At 42.0% G+C, this 16,089-nt stretch overlaps 1 protein-coding gene across 2 annotated transcripts in view; it reads left to right on the top strand.

The window, feature by feature from the left end:
• FGF18 (fibroblast growth factor 18) overlaps positions 1–2,455 on the top strand; it is a 107,557-nt gene extending 105,102 nt beyond the window's left edge. For both annotated transcript variants that reach the window (XM_008179587.4, XM_065554844.1), the window contains one exon: positions 2,023–2,455. In XM_008179587.4, the coding sequence (XP_008177809.2) occupies positions 2,023–2,289 (267 nt within the window). In that variant the 3' untranslated portion in view covers positions 2,290–2,455. The remainder of the gene's footprint in view (positions 1–2,022) is intronic.
• Positions 2,456–16,089: the final 13,634 nt, after the last annotated feature.

Raw genomic sequence — 16,089 nt, 5'->3', positions numbered from 1 at the left:
ACAGCACCAAGAGTGCTTTTTTTTTTTTTTTAGCCTTCACCCTGACCTGAAAAACCTCTACCCAGGGTCAGTGACATGCATTTAGCTGCCTCTCTCACTCTGTTCTTGTCTGACCTCAGTTTCCGAGATCTCTCATCCCCCGACCTTCCCCATCCAAAAGAATGCTCAGTCAAAAGATCCTCCGCAGGTTCACACACACCTTTTGTCTTAGGTGGTACTTACGCTTACAGGTATGTTAATTGAAGGGTCAGTTCACACCTATCAATCTCAATGGGGTATTAATTCAGCCCATAACAAGGTTTCACCCAGATTATAACACTATTGTGAAGGTCCTGTAAATATTCCCAAAGATGGGATGGATAGTTATAGTTTTGATGTATTTAGAAAAGAAAAAGAAATTAAAGAAAGACTTGATACAGGAGGCATCATCTGACCTGTGATTTGTTTCATGGACTGTTCCAGTTATTCAGCCGTTAAAGGTAAAATAGCAATATATTCTGGCATAGGATTATAGTGTTTGTAGGATTTCCACTTGGCTGCAATACTTAAATATCCTATTATGTGATGCCGTGACTCTTGCAGTGCTGCTGCATGCATTGTATAAATTAGAGATTTGCCTGAATCTAAACCACAGATCAAAATGCTGCTGGAGTTCCAAATCCAGATCTGGTTTAGAATTTTGCAAATGGTCCCAACTGTAAACTGGGCTGTACCAAAACCCTCAATAGCATTAGTCCCAAATGTTGGGATGTTTGGCATCTGAATTTCTAGTAGAAATGCCCCATCCTCCATTATAATGATTGCCCTTGAAAAGGAGGCTTAGGAGACCTTCCTGAGAAAGTGAGCCTAGTGCTCTGAGTACAGGCCTAAGAGTTCCAGTTCTGGCTCTGATGATGGCACCGTCTGGAGCCTGAGTTGCCATAGTAAAGTGATGTAAAGGTAAACTTTTAAAAGTAAGTTCTTTGATGTTTGGGTGTCCATTTTTACTCCAAGATTAAAAATAAAAATAGAGGCCAAAAGTTAGGTTCTGCAGTTCGGCACTGAAATAAAGAGCCTGAGACGAGATTTTGAAAAATTGGTACGTAAGTAAATAGCCAGATTTTCAAAAATGCTGAGCAACCCAGATGTCCCTTTGATGTCAGTGGGAGATCTAGGTGCTCAGCACCTTTCTGGGGCTCAGCTCCCCATCTCTCCAATGAGAATACCAATCTGCACCTCCCAGGAATTGTATGGCTAGTTAATGTTTGGGTTGCCAATGGGCAGTGCATTAGAAATTAAGGATGAAATTTCAAAAGCACCTTAGTGGGAGAAGTTCCCCATCTTGCATGGGTGTGGTGGGTTCAATGGTGGTTGGGCATCTAACTCCTAAAGCATTTTTGAAAAGAGCAGTCTAAATTCTGGGGGTTGGACTAAATGAATACTTAGTTCATGGCAAGCAGGGGTGTAAATCTATTCTGCACTATCCTGCCGCACACTAAGCGTTTTTGTGGACCCTGCTGCTGTGCATTAAAAGTTCCCTAATGCTCTTTGATCTACCCCGCTTCGAAATGGTAGATTGACACCCCAGCTTGCTGAGAATTTAGGACTTCTCTAAACAAACATTAAGTGTTGTTATTCACCCTGTTCAAGATTCCTGCAAGTAGCTCTTCTGATGTATGCTTCACAGAGGGATATGTTTTATTGGGACAGGCCACAATGGGGGAGGTTTACGAAGTTAGGTGACTACTTGGTATTTGTGTCTTTGAAAATCTCCCTACAAAAACTAGATCCCCGTGTTAGGAGTGTTTAAAAAAAAAAAAAAAGAAAGAAAACAAAACAAAAGGCACCCTTGAATCAAACAATAGTGTTAATGGTTCATGTTGAATATTTCAACTGATATTCCTTCCCCACCCCCCCTTCCAGCTACTGGACTGCAAGCAGGAGAGAACAGGATCAGATCCTGTAATTGCTCTTTTATGCAAAATTGCTATTTGGCCAAGGGGTTTGCAACTGATTGAAATGAATCTTCTTTCCCTTTTGCAGCCTGATGGCACCAGCAAAGAGTGTGTCTTCATTGAAAAAGTCCTAGAAAACAACTACACAGCACTGATGTCTGCGAAATACTCTGGCTGGTACGTTGGATTTACCAAAAAGGGAAGGCCACGAAAAGGGCCCAAGACCCAGGAAAACCAACAAGATGTGCATTTTATGAAAAGGTACCCAAAGGGTCAAGTGGAGTTACAGAAACCTTTCAAGTACACCACAGTGACCAAGAGGACTAAGAGAATACGACCTACCAACCCCAGTTAAAAGATAGACAAAAACAGTGTCACAATAATAAACCACAAAAAAACTACACCAGAGGAATATTTTTACATTAAAAATAAGGAAGAAGTTCTATTTTTGTACATTGTGTTTAAAAAATAATTAAAAAAATTAAAAAAAATAAAAGACTAGATGGCAAACGCTGGGGGAAGCTGTTAGGGATTTATTGTGACTTGAAAAACAAAATGAACTGCTCTATTTAAATTGACTTCTTGTTGTTGACACATAGGTGCTTATTTCTCTTTTTGGAACGGACAACATTTCAAGCAGATCCCCAGAGGAAAAACAATTAATATTAAATAAAATAAAACCAAAGAAAACCAAAGTTCTTTCCCAAAGTTACTAAGACCCTGCCCCGAAAATCACCAGTTTTGCAGTAATCTATTTATTGTCTGCTGCAAACTGTCCCGAGACAAGATGGTGTGTACGGCAGTGATTGAGTTTCCGTGGAGTTCTCAATGCATCGATCTTCTGTAACCTTTCTGATGACATAAGGTGTCACGGCTCTGTGATCCTGCATTATGCTCAGTTCTGGAGAATGCTGCTAAATACATTCAAGTGACTAAAAGTGACCTAATACACCAATGATAAGGGAATATTTTAAAACCAGCTATATTATATATATTATATATATATAAGCTATTTATTTCACCTCTCTGTATATTGCAGTTCCATGAACCAAGTATTACTGCCTCAACAATTAAAAAAATTATTTAAAACACATGTACATATTGCTGTAATTTACACTTTTTGATTATTGCTATGAACTTTTATCCTTATATCACAGTGGTAGCCACTCTGTAGTTAAGGTCGGAGCTAGCTTTCCATTATACGCTTGATTTTCAATCCTCCCCCAGTTTTCCCCAATAGAAACCTGTCTTTCGTGGCCTAATGGGCTGAGCACTATGTTGGGAACCAGGAATTCACAGAGTTCTTCCACCACTGAAACTTTGTCCAGACTAAGATTGAAAGCTGTGTTGTTAGATCTTGTTTGTTTGCTCAGTCTTGTTTGGACACTTTCTAAAACTCTAGTTTTATGCTAATCTGCCCCATAGATCTTTGATGTGACCAGTTTAACATACACTAAAATACAACTTGCCTTGTCTTGACTAGAGTTTTAGAAGGCATTATTTGTTTCAGGCTAGCCAATATAGTTTAATATTATACCTTTAAACCCTAGAACCTTGACTTCCTTCATGTCCTTGGGTAAGTCACTTAACATTTCTGGACTCAGTTTCTCCACATGTAAAATGAGGATACCAACCACTTCTCTACCTTACAGGGTGTTGTGAGTATGGACTAGTTAATGGTTTTGTACTGTTTTTGGACAATGAAAACCCTTATGTAAATGATAAATATTGACGAGAAACATTTAGCTACAGAATAGCATACATCAACTAGGGCTGGCAAGCAATTAAAAAAATTAATTGTTATTAATTATGTGATTAAACAATACTAGAATCCCATTTATTTAAATATTTGTGTATGTTTTCTATATTTTCAAATATATTGATTTCAATTACAACACAGAATACAAAGTGTACAGTGCTCATTTTATGTTTTTAATTACAAATATTTGCACTGTAAAAAACAAAAGAAATAGTATATTTCAATGCACCTAATACAAGTACCGTAGTGCAATCTCTTTATCATGAAAGTTGAACTTGCAAAAGTAGAATTATGTACAAAAAAAACGGCATTAAAAATAAAACAATGTAAAACTTTAGAGCCTATAAGTCCACTCAGTCCTACTTCTTGTTCAGCAAATCTCTGATAAATTTGTTTACATTTGCAGGAGATAATGCTGCCCGCTTCTTGTTTACAATGTCACCTGAAAGTGAGAACAGGCGTTTGCATGGTACTGTTGTAGCCGGTGTTGCAAGATATTTACGTGCCAGATGAGCTAACGATTCATATGTCCCTTCATGCTTCAACCACCATTCCAGAGGACATGCATCCATGCTGATGATGGGTTCTGCTTGATAACAATCCAAAGCAGTGCAGCCCAATGCATGCTCATGTTCATTATCTGAGTCAGATGATGCCACCTGCAGAAGGTTGATTTTCTTTTTTGGTGGTTTGGGTTCTGTAGTTTCCGTATCGGAGTGTTGCTCTTTTAAGACTCCTGAAAGCATGCTCCACACCTCGTCCCTCTCAGATTTTGGAAGGCACTTCAGATTCTTAAACTTTGGGTCGAGTGCTGTAGCTATCTTTAGAAATCTCACATTGGTACCTTCTTTGCATTTTGTCAAATCTTCAATAAAAGTATTCTTAAAACAAACCCAACATGTGCTGGGTCATCATCCGAGACTGCTATAACATGAAATATATGGCAGAATGTGGGTAAAACAGAGCAGGAGACATACAATTCTCCCCCAAGGAGTTCAGTCACAAATTTAATTAATGCATTATTTTTTTCCACGAGCATCATCAGCATGGAATCATGTCCTCTGGAATGGTGGCTGAAGCATGAAGGGGCATATGAATGTTTAGCATATCTGGCTCATAAATACCGCAATGCCGGCTACAAAAGTGCCATGTGAACGCCTGTTCTCACTTTCAGGAGACATTGTAAATAAGAAGTGGGCAGCATGATCTCCCGTAAGTGTAAACATACTTGTTTGTCTTAGCAATTGGCTGAACAAGAAGTAGGACTGAGTGGACTTGTAGGCTCTGAAGTTTTACATGGTTTTGTTTTTAAGTGCAGTTATATAAGAAAAAAAATCTACATGTGCAAGTTGCACTTTCACAATAAAGAGATTGCACTACAGTACTTGTCTGAGGTGAATTGAAAAATACTATTTTTTATCATTTTTACAATGAAAATATTTGTAATAAAATGAGCACTGTACACTTTGTATTCTGCGTTGTAATTGAAATCAATATATTTGAAAACAGAAAAACATTCAAAATATTTAATACATTTCAATTAGTATTCTATTGTTTAACAGCATGATTAAAACTGCAATTAATCACAATTAATTTTTTGAACTAATGGTGTGAGTTAACTGCAATTAATTGACATCCCTAGTATCAACCTGTTCAACTCCCGTCAGAGTAGACGGGAACCATAAATATTAGGATTCCAAGCCAATACCTTTGGCCAAAATCACAACCAAACCAGAATGACCTGACAACCCATCTTCCAATGAATCTGCTATGAATTGTTGTATTGTTGGTATGACAGTAGCACCTCCAACCCTCAGCCAAACTCAGGACCCTCTGTGCTACTCACAAGAGACAGTGCCTGCCTTGAAGAGCTTCCAGTCTAAATAGATGAGAGAAAAAGTTTAGGAAGAGAAGCAGAGAGACTAGGTGATTTGCTCCAGGTCACACAGTAAGTCAGATCTGGGACTAGAACACAGGTCTTCTGTCTCCCAATCTACTGCATTGTACTACCAAGCCTGTTGTTTGCAGGTAATAGGGGTGAAAGTAACTTAAAGGACTTACTGGTACGCTGGAGTCCTGAGCGGGGCGTGGCCTCAGCCGGAAGAGGCATGGTCTCAACTGGAAGAGGCAGGGCCTTTCAAGATTTAAAGACCCTGGGGCTCCACATTGGCCGGTCTGGGACCTTGAAATCCCCACCTGAGCCCAGCTGCCGGAGCTCCAGCAGTGATTTAAAGGGCCTGGGGCCTTCACCGCTGGAGAAGCCAGTCCAGTCCGGCACAGTGTACTGGCTCTTACCGGTACGCCGTACCAGCTTACTTTCACCTCTGGCAGGTAACTATGTACTAAGCACCATACAGCTAACAGTTTCTTTACTCTAGCAACCACTTGGGTTTGTACTCCAACTGTTTGTATGTGTTTTGGGGTGGGTGAGAGTCCCATTAAAACAAACAAACCCCAAACCCTCCCCCAGTGGGATGTGGAACTAGGGTCTGCTGTATCAATGTGGGTCCAGCCCACCTGACCCTTCCAGCAGCTAGAACTGCCTTGAGGGATTGAGAGCCCTCTAAAAACCTCCCCCCATACCTCTACCACCACTCACAGAAGGCATCTGTGTAGTAGGAGTACATCTCTGGACTGTGGAGGAAACTGAATCCAGTGTTGCCAACCCCAAATGTTCAAAAATCATGAGATTGCCTTAAAATCATTAGATTTTTAAAAAGGCTGAATTCAGGCTTCTTTTGTCTTGGTCTTCTGGCTTCGGAACCATTAGGTTCACAATTCCCAGCTTTTCTTCACTACCAAGAGCCTTCAAATCTTTCTATTTTTTAAAAATGGAAGCTGATATTCTCATGCTTTTCACAGAGCAGCTGGGGCTATCAGCACATAGCATGAGGCCCACAAGAGTTGACAAACCGACGTACATGTGCCAGGAAGAGGAGTTCTGAAGGAAGATGCTGAAACAACTTTCTCTGGGGTTGTGCAGGACAAAGCTATTACAGAGATTAAGTATAGGTGGCAGCAGCACTGGGGCACCACAGCTCTAGCCCACCCCCAGCAGCCTCGGTTTCTGTTTGGGGTGGGGGGGGGGAGATTAGTCTCTCCCTTGTAGCAGCAGTAGCATACTTGCAGATTGGTCAAAGAGTGTATGTGGGGGTCCTTTGGATTTGGCTTCAGTTGTGATTTGTGTGGTGAAGGAGTTGGGGAAGGTTCAGTGGGATTTTTTGACAAGTACTGGGTGTAAATTTGCATGGGTTGGTTTATCCAGGGTGACGGGGAGGATGGTCCCCCACGTAAATAGAGATTTATAATTGTCTTTTCTTTGAGGCTTGGTCATGTCACCCAGCAGTCTGGTTTTGGGGGCAGGGAGGAAATGGATGGGACCCCCACTTCCTAGGAGAAAATCATAAGGGGGAAAGTTAAAACCATTTGGAGGCTCTAGTCTTGGGCAGGAGGAATATCTTATGGGTATGAGAGACCCTTGGCGAGGGGTGGGGGAGCAGAACTCCATTAGGATAAGGAGTGCCATGATGGGATCTAGAAAGAGGTTTTTAACCTTTTGTATGAGGGTAAGAGGACCTTTGACCTGCAGCACAGACCTCTACCACTTGAGCTAAAGGACTGGGTTCTTTAGATGGTAGCAGTAGGAGGTGGTTAATCATGTGAACCAGCCACTAGTGGGGAGGCTGACACACAGTTTGCCATTGATTACAAAGCTATTTGGCAGGCAGTAGTGAATCAAGATTCCTGGTTTCTCTTCTTGGCTCTGGGAGGGGAGTGTGATCTAGTGGTCACAGCACTAATTTAGGACTCCTGGAAGCTATTTGCATGTTAATAATTAATTTGCATTGATATAGTCCTCATTCATGTGTATGTCTAGAAGATAGGTATGCAGGAGCAGCCTCACTTTAAAGACTCTATGGATATGCACATGGACTTGGCATAGTCATGAGTTCTATTCATAGCTCTACCAAAAGTGACTATGGGCACCCTCACAGATGATCAGTTACCTATCCGTAAAAAGGAGGGAATAATGCTTACCTGTCTCCTATGTTAAGGTCATGAGGCCTTGTTCAGTATGAAAGTTTGTGACATACATGGGATTATTAACACCAGTCAGCGTAAGAGATGAAACAGAACCTCATAGGCTCCTGGTTCCCAGTCCAGTGCACTTTAGGGCAGAGGGTATTCTGATGGCAGGAGAAAGCAGCAAGAAGATAGAGGTGGAGGAAACATTCAGAAAATTGGGAGCCATAGGAGATGCTGGCTTCCAAATATTTTTGAAAATCTGGTGAGTGGGGAACATCCACACTTAACTAGATCTTCATTTTCCTCCTAAGCAGCAATTCTGCTGGAGACATCTGGGTCGCTGCATGTCAGGTTGCTCTGTATTTCTGTACACAGTCTATGGCAACTGATTTTCTTCTGGGTCAGAGGTTTGCAAACAGCCTTTGAAAACTTGATTAAAACATTCTATTTCCCCATTGGCTTGAGGATTATAGAATGGAAGAAAATCTGTGCTTAACATTTCTCTCCTTCAGAAATTCTTCCAACGCCCTTTTATGTGAGCTGAGGTTCACTGTGTAGACTGTTACTTTTTAATTTACTTTGTGAACTGTGATTTGATTATTGTTGTTGAAATAACCTCAGTAGGAAACACAACCACAAGCCATTTGCTGAAGTAATTGATGACAATAATGTGCCAGAGCTTCAGGTGGGCACATTTTAAATAAATACATTAATTAATTTAATTTAGTAGCAACATTTTTCTGTCCAGAGTCAAGCAAAGGAATGCAGGGATGGATGTAATGGTACAATGTGTGTGATATCTGGTTTTTTTGTCATGAATCTAGCAAGTAATTCAGGATGCTATAGCATTTTCAATGTGTACATCCATCCCAGGTCCCCTGAAGAGAACGCCGAGCCTTTGTTTGGTTCAGACAAATCCCTGATAAGTTTCTCGACCATGTTGAAGAAACCTGTGTTGCAGTTTAGTTGGAACTACCTGATGGTGAGTGCCACATGTGGCATACACACCAGAGATGGATGTGTTTCAAGCAAAACCTCACATCCCGGCATCTGCAAGCTCGGGATATGAACTTTGAACTTTGCAGTTGTCCCTTATCTTTATGATGTGGTAAGCTAAACCCAAAGATCCAAACACCCCAAAGACTTTGGGAAAATTTTGGATCTCAGTCCAGATTTGAACTCTGTAGCTTGGGCTCACTCCTTACACTGTGTTTAAAAATCATCATCACAAAGGCAAAGAAGGGCAAGATGTGGGTCAGCATGTTTTGCAATCTTTGGCTGCCCTCTAGGCAGGTAAAATCAAATAATGTTCCCTTCCACTGCCTTGAACTATTCTGTAGGCCCAGGACCAAGATCTCTACTACCAAAGGAATCATTTTAACTCCTCTTCCAATCAGGTACCGATTATTGGCCAAGGTAGATGAGGCAAGCCATTCACAACAACATTATCATGTCCTGGCTTGTACTTCATTTCTCCTTTAAAAGGCAGGCAGTAGCCTGGTCCTTGAACAATGAGTGTTCAAGCTCATAGACAAAATGTTGTTGCACATGTGATCAATTTGCCAGGTAAGTTTGCAACCCCAAAGCTGGGGTTTTCAGTTCCCCAGGCATGAGCTAGTACAGTGCTTTCTGTTCAACAACACGGTATTCTTGTTCGGCCTCAGGATTGTTGATGCAAATACAGCTCTCACCTCACTTATCAGCATGGATCCATGTGGCTGCTGCACCTGGTTTATAGTTGGATTGTTGAGTCTAATTTGCCTACTTTCTAAACAGTGGGCTTTTAGCAACTCCTTCCTTCAAGCATAAAAACCATCCCTATCTAGAGAGGAACTTGTCAATACTAAGTTTCAAACTAACCTCATGACTGATGCCTTTCTTCCTTCAATATCATCCACTGAGTTACAGGCTGGCCTGTCAGGATGTACCCATTATTCTTTTGTAGGTTAAAGCAGTGAGACGGCCCATTCCAAGATCAGGGTTGCTGGTTTTCACACTACAGAACTCTGCAGCTACCTGTGTTCTGTTTGATCAAAGTGGAAAGCCACCCATGCAGAGAGATTGATGCCTTTAAGTTAATCACCTGCATAGCATAGTGTCTGAATCTGATAAGATTCAGGCAGAAGAAATACCATCTGGTATTGTATGCCCCAGACATACAAATGTCAACACAGCAAAGTAGTTTATAAACAGGGTGAGGAACCCCGCAGTATATAATAAGGACAGAAATATCAGGGCCTGTGATAGTGACACTGGGAGTTTTGCCATTGGTTTATTGGAAGTATAATCAGACCATGAGACCATGACTTCATGTACATGGCTTCTGGAGTCAGGACTACAAATATTTTGCTAAAGTATGCCAATCTTTCCATGCCACTGACAGTGGGTATCTTTTCAGGGCATCATATGTAGCTGAGCACAATGGAAGCATAACTTTGTGGTGAATTCTGCAATGTGTTCTACTTCATAGCTGTAAGGACTGTGTTCAATCCATCACCATCTTGTCTGCCACTCTTGGAATTATTTTAGCTGATTCAGTCTGGTTCAAAAGAAGTAGAACTTGATGTAAATCTAGTTCTGATTTAAGCAAATACACAATCTTCATGAGCTGTCTCAGATTGCCTTGCTGGGCATACAACTATACAGGCATGTATAGAGTCTACCACAGAATAATAGTGATGTATTGCTCAGTAGATGGTCACTGATTTTCTGGGCATGTTGGTACATTCTTTGTCTCTCTGCTACCAAATGTACTTTTAGGCTAAACTAATGAAACTGAAACAGCTTTAGCAGACATGTTAGCTTCTTTAATCCAAGAAGGTTTTGCCACCACCAACTCCCAACAATTACATTAGTGTAGCAATACACAAATATACTCAACAGGGGCTCTCAGTCATTCCCATATCATGACCTGTCCAGTATCCCTCCACCCCTCTAACTGGGACACTCCTCCCATTTACTAATATGGGAAGAGCTGAATGGTCATGACCCTGACAGCTGTCTGTGACTTCTGTCACCAAATTACAAACCCCTGTTCTACCATTAGTTCATTGCCTTCCCCCCACCCCAGTTCATATTCAGATGCTGGAGGCAGGAAGATCCCTGACAAAAATTTGTAACCTATGTAGACCATATAATTTCAAGCAATATTGAGGTGAGACATTAAGCAATAAATGTAATAAATAATACTACCAATGGTCTAAAGTAGCATGTGATGGTATGGTGGTGTTGGAAGATGGCCCTAAATTCTGTTATGCTGCAAAACAAAACCTATGTTGCTCAAAGATGGGAGACTCCTAAATAGAAATGCTAGTGATTGTTAATTACAAGTCTTATATAATTAAAACTCAGCTCTTCACTTATTTTCTTCCTGGGTCAGAAGTGAGTGTTCCTTTCATAAATAATTTATATATGTATGCTTCTATCCAGACACGGAGGGACCCCTATTAGTAATGAGAAGGTAGCTCAGACTCTTTTATCTATTCCCTCTGTGGCTTGCATACTAACACTGTCACCAAGAGTTCTGATAAGTGCAAATAATGAGGAAATTTGTGGACATCTGTCTATTAGAAACCGGAAGGAAATCCACCAACACATTTCATGTAGGCCTCCCCGACAACTATTGGATGATTTTCAGTCTTTCCTGGTTATAGATGTACATGGGCTGGGTTCCAAATGGTGACATCAAAGGGGAAAAAAATTGAACACTCTATCTTCAGCTTTAAAAAAAAAATCAGGAATATCAAGTCTGGGTTTGCTGGAAGCCCTGTTGGATATCGCAGGGTATTGCTTTTCGCAGTCTCTCCCAGCTGGGTTAAAGGAATTGGGGTGTTGAACCTTTAAGAGAAGTTTCCTTTTTTCAGAAAGTTACCTAGTCTTTGAAGCTAAATAGGAGTTAACAAAATCGATAGAGTTTTAAGCAGTCTAACGAAAACTCTTTTCCCTTCTCAGTTCCTCAACACTCACTGTCTTGAGATACCCTTATTTCACTAACTCTCCCATCACCCTGGGATCCTCCAAGGTAGACAAAGCCTGAATTTTTAATGGAAAAAGAAGCAGAATCATCTCAACCTCCCCGCATCCCTCTTGGCAAGTCACTTCTGGCTTAACACTAGTTTGATTTTCAGAGCACCCTCCAGTCCCGTTGAAGTCAACAGGAGTTACAGATGCTCAACACCTTTGATAATTAGGCCACTGGACTGTGACTCCAACAGTCCCTCATTGGAGCAATGTGGGGATTGCAATGGCCAGCTCTATTTAGGGTGAAACAATGCCCAAATGACGTCTTGTTGTCACTTCTCTGATGCCATCCCAACTGGGCTGACACTTAGCAAGGATGATGTTTCTTCAGCAAAGGCAGCCGGGTGAAAGCAGCTAGGTTGAACCTCCCCTCCCTTCTCCTGTGATAAAGCAGATGGTAGGATCAGGTACTAGTTAAATGACATGTGTGTGTTAGGGTGAAAAATGGAAGTAGCAAGACTATGGGTTGGGTAATAAGTAACCACTCGGTGTTTTCTCCTATAGTGAGGGATAAGTTGCAACTTGTTTGAGGGTATTGGTGTTGTCCTGTGCCATAGTTGAACAAACATTGTTTTATCGGTATATTTAACAGTTACACTTAGAGATGAGCCAAGCTTGAAGTCCTGTATCAAGATAGACACTTCCGCCATGTTCAGATATGTTGCTTCCAGTGTTGTGGTTGGATCCATTTCTAGGCACAATGTTACAGAAAATCAAAGTGAAAGGTTAGGAAAATAAGAACTTTGTTTATAAAGCATTATCTGAAGACCCTTCCTGATGCATCCCACCATGTTACATCCATTAATGTTAGTTTGTCACTGAGACAAACACAGAGGTGTTGTGTGATTTATAGGGCTGTTTATAACCCATTTTGAGGTAGATCACTATTAAAAGGTGAGTAGCATAACCAGGGATGGGTGAAATGTTGCAGATAAAATAAAAAACAACCTGAGCCTTCATCCCCAGCTGGAATCAAGTGACTTTTCTTTCCCAGTTTTTCATTTTTATTTGTGCAGTCCCTGGTGCTGCCCAGGACAGCAGTGGAAGTGCCATTTCACATCAGAGCTTTAGTTTCTGGGAGGTCGCAGGTGCTACTTGCGTCATATGACTGCATTTGCACCAATCAGAAAGTAAAACAATGTTGGCTGGGATTTCTGAAAGATCCTAAGAGAATAACCTGTCTACCCAGCAGACAAACAGTGCAAACCTTTCCACTCCTTCAGGGAACTGTTTCCTGCTGAGAGCCAGCTATGTGGAGCTTAAATGTTCTTTACAGTAGTGGCAGGCTGTGGGGTTATGACCATCTTTGCTTAAGAGCTTTCAAAAGGATAAAAGCAGCCTCCTATCCTAAGGGTCGAAAATCAACTTAAATGAATAACATACTCGCCACTTTCACAGGCACACGTCCTTGAGGAGCTGGAAATTCTGGCGCATGCAAATGGATGAAAACACATGTCCTTTGGTGACTGTTTTTCATTGATTCCTTCGTGCCATGACATGTTTTGGATGGCACAGCCAGTAGCGAATGCTCCTGATTCTAAAGGGTTGGCTCAGACAGCTGGCTCTGTGGCACAAGAGCTCAAGCGAGGCTTTTGCTCTCAGGGCCAGCGGCTTTCAGACCAGGCTTCTGTTCAGAGAGGCAGCTTGGGGGACCTTGGTCTCCAAGCACCCCCTGCTGGCTCTTGAGGAACAAGAGCAGCATTGAATGTGCAGGAACAGCTTCCTCACTCTTCATCTGGCTAAAGATTCCAGGGCAATAGCTTGGTCTGTACAGGGAACAAGAGGAGACATGAGGGTTGAGCTTTTCAAAGCACTTCAGGGGACTTAAGCCACCCATCTTCCATTAAAGCCAATGAATGACGGATGGTTAAATCTCTTGCGCTGCCTTGAAAGTTTCAGCCAAAGTTTATAACAGAGAATGGCCACGGAAGCTTTGGGCAGAAATCTTTGGAGAGTTTTGTTAACATGGCTTCATCCATCAAGCTGATCCTTGTTTTTGCTGGGGTGGTTCCTAATGTTACAGGAAAAGGAAAAACAGCTAAATCAGTGATTTGCATTGAGAAGTGGTTGTAGCAAACATTGCCGAAGGTGCTCACTCTGTTAGGGTGCATTAATCCCTAGAGCTGGCTATGTTTGAATCAGACATACCACTCCATGGAAGGTAAAATGCCATTTCCTCTGGGTTCAGACAGTTTGGAGAGGGAAGAATGCAATACGTGGCTGGGCTGTCTGCATGATCAAAAGTGTTACCGGACTCTGCCACACAATGTGCAATTTTTAAACCAGCTCCCAATTAGACCTCCTTGCTAATACCATGTTCATTCCTGGGAGACTGCCCTTTGAGAGCTGTTATGACTTTGTGATTGTGCACATACCTTTATGTGCTTTCATTCTTAATCCCCTTTTCTCAGAAGCCAAAAGGTCTCCCAGCCAAAAAGGAAATCAAAACCTTTTGTTGGCTGGTTCGTAAGAAATGAGGGTGGGATGAGGGTTGTAGCAGGATCTTAATTAGCCATTGTAAATAACAAGAGCAGTAGTGCCTGCCACCATATATCGCCGTGGGTTGTGATATTGTCAGACCACACAACGGTAGGTGAATGGGCAGCACAATGGCAGATGAAATTTGCTGTTGACAAATGCAAGGCAATGCATACTGGAAGGGGTCCTTTGAATTAGGCCTATATATTGTTGGGTTCTAAATGGACTGTAATCACTTAGGAAAAAGACCTGGGGGGTTATATTAGACGGCTCAACAAAAACCACTGCACAGTCAGAAAAGCAAACAAACTATTAGGATGGCTAAAGAATGGGATCTAAAAATACTGAAAAGATTATAATGCCATTGTATAAATCAATAGTACATCCTCCCTAAAATACTGTGTTCTGCTCTGGACTTCTGATCTCAGAAAGGATATAGTGGAAAGAGGAGTTCAGACACTGACAATGAAAATGATTAGAGGCCTAGAAAGACTGCCCTATCAAGAGGTATTGAAAAGACTGGGGCTGTATTGTTTAGAGAGGAGAAAGTACTGAATAGTCTAGAAAAAGTAAATTGGGGTCTCCTATTCACCCTCTCTCCTAATATACAGACCAGGGGAAATTCAATGAAACAGTAAGGCAGCAAAGTTTTAAAACTGATAAAAGAGAGTAGTTTTTAACATCATCATTATTAACCCATGGAACTCATTGCTACAAGGTATCATTGAGGCCAAGAATTTAGTAGGACACAAACAAGAAATAGATGTTTATGGGGCCAGGATTTCCCCCCTTCTGTCTTCAGGCCCTGGTAATATGATCATTCCAATGTTGCACAGAGCTTTGGAGAATTCATCTTCGGCATTAATCATGGGTCTAACACGAATGCCAAGAGTATTAGCAGGAAGGGACATTGTAGCAGGGTAGATGGCCCCTAAAATGAAATCAGGCTCAGCTCTCCTGCTCCAGACCAGGTGTGCCCTAGTTTGGTGTAATGAGGAGGTCAGGGCTGCCCCTGGAGAATTACATGAGACACAGAAGTCAATTGGGGGATCACCTACAAACTTCCCCAGGCTAGATAGCCATGACCAGAGGGGGCTGAAGGCTTTGAGCTGAAGTGGGAGATGCCTGCTGGCTCTCTGAGGTGGACAGCTGAAACTGGAGGGCCGTAGAGGGCAGAAGATTGGGGAATGATGGAGGGGTGAGCCTGCTGATGTCCCCAGGGAAGAACTGGAACGGAAGGAAACAGGTCAGAAAAGCACCCCCACTGGACAGGCTGGGGAGTGACATGCTGAGAGATGCTGGGGTCATGCTGGAGAGTCGGGGGCATGGCGAGAGATGCTGGAGCTGTACTTGGTGTTGATGGACTGTTGGGACTTGAAAGAGTGAGTGTTCTTGTTAGACTGTGCTGGGAAATTGTGGTATTGCTGTGGGAATTTTTGTCAGAAATTAACTCCTCAAAGGACTGTTTACCTTCAATGAAAATGTATGTGGAGTTACTGAGGTGTCCAGTAGAAAGGGGAAGCTAAGGCAGATGCATCGGTTGTGCCACGGTCTTCCACAGTAGGGTGTCCTGGGAACGGGCCAGTGTATCACAGACATAATAAGGAAAGATTAATGGGAAAAGCTTGTGGGGTGAATTTAGCACCAGCTTTCTGACAATGAAGAGTTTGTATTACCAGGGTCTAAAGACAGATGGCATGTGAACCTGGACCCATAGACATCAATGGGAGCTTTGCTATTGATTTCTATGCAGTCAGGATGTCCCCCAAGGTTTGTATTTAGGGTGGATGCTCCTCAGCACCACATTTGCCATGTGAATAGATTCATTCCTCCTTGTTCTACTCTGTGATGTTGCATATGAATTGGCACTGC

This window comes from Chrysemys picta, chromosome 8, assembly GCF_011386835.1.
Source record: "Chrysemys picta bellii isolate R12L10 chromosome 8, ASM1138683v2, whole genome shotgun sequence".
Classification (NCBI taxonomy): Eukaryota; Metazoa; Chordata; order Testudines; family Emydidae; genus Chrysemys; species Chrysemys picta.
Note: the sequence above shows the minus strand (reverse complement) of the source record. Positions and strands in the feature narration are given on the sequence as shown.